This window comes from Cibotium barometz, chromosome 2 (assembly GCF_041138505.1).
Source record: "Cibotium barometz isolate CiBa-2024 chromosome 2, ASM4113850v1, whole genome shotgun sequence".
Taxonomy (NCBI): domain Eukaryota; kingdom Viridiplantae; phylum Streptophyta; class Polypodiopsida; order Cyatheales; family Cibotiaceae; genus Cibotium; species Cibotium barometz.
In genome coordinates this window covers 69585192-69590567 of record NC_141047.1, presented here as the reverse complement: position 1 = coordinate 69590567, position 5376 = coordinate 69585192, and the positions used below count along the sequence as shown (strand labels likewise).

The following is a 5376-nucleotide window of genomic DNA, read 5'->3' as shown; positions in this document are numbered from 1 at the left end:
CTAAGGTGGCAACGTTGTGGGCCTCTAGGAAATGAATGGGCAACACTAACATGCACGGCAATGAAAGCGCAAGCTGACATGAGCAGTTGGGACTGGGCAAGAGGCAACAATGTTGGAGTCGAGCGGCAGTGCCAAGTGGAGTTGACGAACACGAGATAAGGCTTCAATTGAAGGGCCGCGCATAGTGGAAAACCTTTGTCTAAAAATCGAGAAATATTCTATAAAGAAAAATTTCAAGTTTTGAAGGTTTTTTCTCTATAACCTCTCAAAATCTAGAGGTATTTATACCTTCAAGTTTTAAAATTGAAGGTATTTTTCAAAATCTACAAGTGAAAATTACACTAAAGCCAAGTTTTTTTTACACTGGGGCCCGCGCACATCATCCAGGCGTGTCAAAAAATTGAGCCGTGGCCAAGAACTATGGAGATGGCTACACTTACCAAATTGCTTGATGAAGGCTAGAATTGGTGCCATGCACCGAGTACTCCTATTTAGAGCCATTATGAAAAAGTTGTTTTGGAGAAAGCATGGATCTCTCCATGTGTGCTAAAGGGCATTTTCGGTAGAGTTCCTAAGCCTGTCAGATGAAGTTGCGGTCATGACCAACAGATTCATGTGTGCACTATATGAGCGAAGGAAGGGCTAACATCACAGCATGGGGTAGTTGATTTTTGCCCAATTACACACACTGGGGTCCAGCTACTATTTTGCATTGACTACAAACACTGAGCGCTAGGGCCTAGGGAGAGAGAGAGAGAGAGAGAGAGAGAGAGAGAGAGAGAGAGAGAGAGAGAGAGAGAGAGAGAGAGAGAGAGAGAGAGAGAGAGAGAGAAGGTTGAGAGACCAGCTAGGTAGGTAGAGATAGAGACTTGCTAGGGCCTAGGTTTAGACAGACTAGAGAGAGAGATGGTAGATGTTGAGAGATAAAAAGAGATCGTGGATGTTGAGAGAGAGAGAGAGAGAGAGAGAGAGAGAGAGAGAGAGAGAGATTCCGAGGAGGAGGAGAGAGACTGACTTTAATTTTTTTTAAAATTGAAATTCAATTTAGTTTAGATTCGTATTAATTTAATTTAAATTATTTAAATTTATCTTAACTTAAATAGAATTTAGATAGTTTACTTTTTTAATTATATGAAATTAAAATCAAATTCAATTCAATTCACATTATTTAATTATATATGCTAGGTATATCTATGTACACACCAAACTTTCTAAATTTAATTTCAATTAAATATATATGTACATAATATATATATGTATGTATGTATATATATATACATATACATACATACATACATACATACATACATATGTGTGTGTGTGTGTGTGTGTGTACATATGTGAGTGTGTGTTCGTGCATGCACACACACACAGACACACATACTTGCATACTCACATGCATACGCACACACAATTGACACATGTAAAGACACACACTCGCATGCATGTAACATCGAGTAGACACACAAACAATCTCACATATACACATGAGTGCACACATAGCCACATACACATACACACGCACATGGGTGATGCACACATGGACACACTCATAGGCACACACACACACACACACACACACACACACACACACACACACACACACACACACACACACATACACAATGTGTACACGTGCACCCACATACACACCCTTACATCATGCACACACACACACACACACACCCTTACATTGTACACACACACTTGCACACAAAAGTGCACATGTTGATACATGTGTACACGAGCACATATGCACCCACCCACCTACCCACACACACACACACACACACAAACACACAGGCACATTCACATGTACATAAAGACACATATGCATACATGCACTCCCATGTACGCATGCACACACACTAAGTCGACATACACACTCCCAAGTGTGTGCGCATAGAGACTTGAATCATGAGACACACGCATGCATACACACACATAGTCAATACACACACTCTTTAAGTGTAATGATAGCTTGAGCAGGTAGGCCGCCCTAGAGCTCCGTTCAAGAAATATATTTTACTAAACCATACATGAATCCTTCTTAAGCTGGATATAATGAATTTGAAGAGGTATTTTATTCATAAATCTATCCACTTATAACTATATTTCAACATTTTTGAAAATGTGTTTTTCCTTCCCCTTTAATTTGAACCGGATTTCTAGAACGTGAACAAGTTCTAGGTTAATATGAACCTCTCTTTTCTTGAACTTGGGCAGAGAGAGAGAGAGAGAGAGAGAGAGAGAGAGAGAGAGAGAGAGAGAGAGAAGCACATTGCATCGATAGTGTTGAAAAAAACCAGGATTTAGTGTAATTGCACCTTCAAATTTTAAAAAATACATCCAAATTTAAAATTTAAACATACAAATTTTTAGAGGTTCTAGAACAAAAACCTTTAAATTTAACAAATATGTACAAGATAAAGGACAAGTGAAACCCCTCCACGTGGGCAAAGGAGAGGAGAGAGAGGCCCATGAGAGCAAGGAGAGGGATTCACATGAAAATAGGTGGGGTATTTTAAGAAATGAGGGAAAAAATATCTACTATCTATTATTGGAAGGTAAGACCCTTCATGTGGCAGTAGAGGGGACGCAACTCCTTCTCTTGCATGAGCGCGATCCATGGAATCTTTAGTGTGCGAGGGTGACAAATTGTAAGGGAAGAGGCATAATTGAGAGGGAGAGACACAATTTCCAATTGAGAGAGTGTGAGGGGCAATGGGGATTCCCATTGGGGGGCCGCTAACGGCTAGAGAGGGAGAGAAGGGAGCACGATCCATGAAGCCTTTAGTGTGTGAGGCCAGCAGATTGTAAGGGGGAGGGAGAGACTCAATCTCCAAGAGAGAGAGAGTTTGACAGGAACCAGGCGTGGGTAATGGGGCTCCCCAGTGGAGGCTGCTATCGGCTAGAGAGGGAGAAAGAGGCCACACTAGCCTAACACAGAGAGCCTCAGGGGAGGTAGTGGCTACCCTAGAGGAGCGCTCCCTGAATTTTGGGAGGCAACTTAGATGCCCATAGAGTGAGGTAGCGACAACACTAGGGGGAGAGAAAGAGCGTCCCCTCTTTGCCAGTGGGTTGCGTTGATATGCCTGTGTGATCATGTGATCGGCCGTTTTGAAGCGTGTGTATAGCCTTCACCACCACGTCTCTTGTGAAGAAGGTGGATGGGGGAGGGGGGGTTGGTGGGGTATGTGGTATAATGCATGTGCATATGAGTGCCACGTGTGTGGATTTGTGATGGGGGTGGCCCATACCCACGAGGTATGGTAGGGTATGGCCAACCCATAGGAGGGCATTGTGTCCAGTCGGCAACCCTCAGCAGCATGGCCGACAGCATAAGAAGCAAGCGTGCTTCAGTTGGCAGACAGGGTAGATGCTCGCAACTAGAGACAGTCTACAGTGCTAGGCGGGGAGACAAAGAAAGAGAGAGAGAGGGTAGATACTCGCAGTGCTAGAGAGAGAGAGAGAGAGAGAGAGAGAGAGAGAGAGAGGGAGGCATGGAGAGAGAGGGTAGATACTCGCAGTGCTAGAGAGAGAGAGAGAGAAAGAGAGAGAGAGAGAAAGAGAGAGAGAGATACACACACACACACAAATGCATACATGCAGTTGCATGCGCACGCACACATACATGCATGCACACACACACACACTTACACATGTATGTGCACACACACATGCTACACATGGTCTCAATGTGAGGGTAATGCGAGGATCTATACTACGAGCGGGTCCAATACTTGTTAAATATAAACACACAAAGAGAGTGCTTGAAGATTTACGAAATGAATTTGCCTCTTAAAAAACAGCAAATTAAAACCTACAACGGTCATTCCAGATGGGTGTTTGAAAAGTCACACCCGTTAGCCAACCACCAAACAGCCAAACAAAAGCGTAGTTATTTATTTAACGTAAGCAACGCTCTGCTCTGCTTGGACTTGTGAACGCTCAGTGCCAAACCCTTAAAGAGTTCCGAACTCGCCCTCGTCAAGCCCTGAAAAGCTTCATAGTCCGCCATATCCAGAGCACGGCTTGTAAGCGAAAGCAGTGTTCCTATTCGGCAGTACTTTTTTTTTCACCGCCCTGCTGCAGGTGTCAAGATGAGCTTCGATGGGGGCGTAGAAGCCAACTCTCGACCCCAGCAGGGCAACGCTTCCATCGCTGCCGCCCCTACCACCGCCAAGCAGCCTAAGTCCATGTCGAATCCTGTGGAAACTCACTCCGTCTCGAGAAGGTAAGGGTTCCCCGCGCAAGGGTTTTGAATCCATAATGCACAGCGGGGGTTTTAAGGTTTCGATGTCGTCCCTACTGTGTACCAGAAGAAGGATTAGTGTTTCATGTCCTCATTGTTGAATTAGTGCGGAGGACAAGTTTCCGCATAGTAAATTTTTGGTGTTTCCACGCGTTGATGCTAGACGAAGAAGGGTTTTTTCTGCACAGTGATGTTCCGGCATGTGATTCCTCATGATGAAGAAGGGATTTTTCTGCACGGTGATGTTCCGGCATGTGATTCCTCATGATGAAGTCTCAGTGTTGGATCAGGGCGGTTTGCATTTGCTGCAGCGTTAGGTCTTTGCAGTGCACAATTAGATTTTCTGTTATGGTGAAAGTGGGGAAAAAAGGGTTCCTAATTGAGAATCATATGAAGGCCCTTATAAGTGAAAAATAGAAAATGGCACCAGAACGGCGGCGGGTGTAGACATAGACAACTTCTGGCTTCATGCTAGAAGATGTTGTGGATGGTGCATAACTGATTGTGTATCATGTGAAGACTCATCAAGACCACCTTGGAGACCCTTGTTTTTCACAATGCCATCCCCCTCTTGCACATACAGCCACATAATGAGACAACAGAGAAGAATGGCTGGTTGCCACAGGGATGGCGGGTGCAGACATCCTGCATGAACATAAGCTTGTAAATGTAGATATGCAGTCTCTTGATGTAAAGAGATGGTGTAATTGCTCAAAGAATGTGTATCTTGCATGTCCTGATTGAGCACTGGTGACACTTTCTATGGTATTTGCAACATTATTGTGTGATTCGTGTTTGTGTTCATCTTGTACAGGTTGCAATCGGAGCTCATGGCTTTGATGGTAAGCTCCTGGCTCACTTCACCTTAACCACTCCTAGAGTTTCCTGGCAGTGTTTAAACAAGCATTATGTGTGGATTCCTGAATATGCAGACATGTGGAGATCCTGGGGTTTCAGCTTTTCCTGAAGGGGACAACATCTTTTCATGGGTTGGCACCATCAAAGGCAGTGTAGGTACTGTCTACAATGGCTTGTCGTACAAGCTGTCGATGAGGTTTCCTACTGAATACCCATTCAAACCTCCCACTGTTAAGTTTGACACGCCATGTTTTCATCCCAAT

At 44.1% G+C, this 5376-nt stretch overlaps 1 protein-coding gene across 2 annotated transcripts in view; it reads left to right on the top strand.

Annotated features, from left to right (window-relative positions):
• The first annotated feature begins 3883 nt into the window (after nt 1-3883).
• The window catches only part of LOC147641409 (uncharacterized), a 2254-nt gene continuing 761 nt past the window's right edge, over nt 3884-5376 (top strand). For both annotated transcript variants that reach the window (XM_086821099.1, XM_086821090.1), the window contains exons 1-3: nt 3884-4237; nt 5070-5097; nt 5188-5376. The exon at nt 5188-5376 is cut by the window's right edge and continues 39 nt beyond it. In XM_086821099.1, coding sequence (XP_086677225.1) covers nt 4104-4237; nt 5070-5097; nt 5188-5376 — 351 coding nt within the window. In that variant the 5' untranslated portion in view covers nt 3884-4103. The remainder of the gene's footprint in view (nt 4238-5069; nt 5098-5187) is intronic.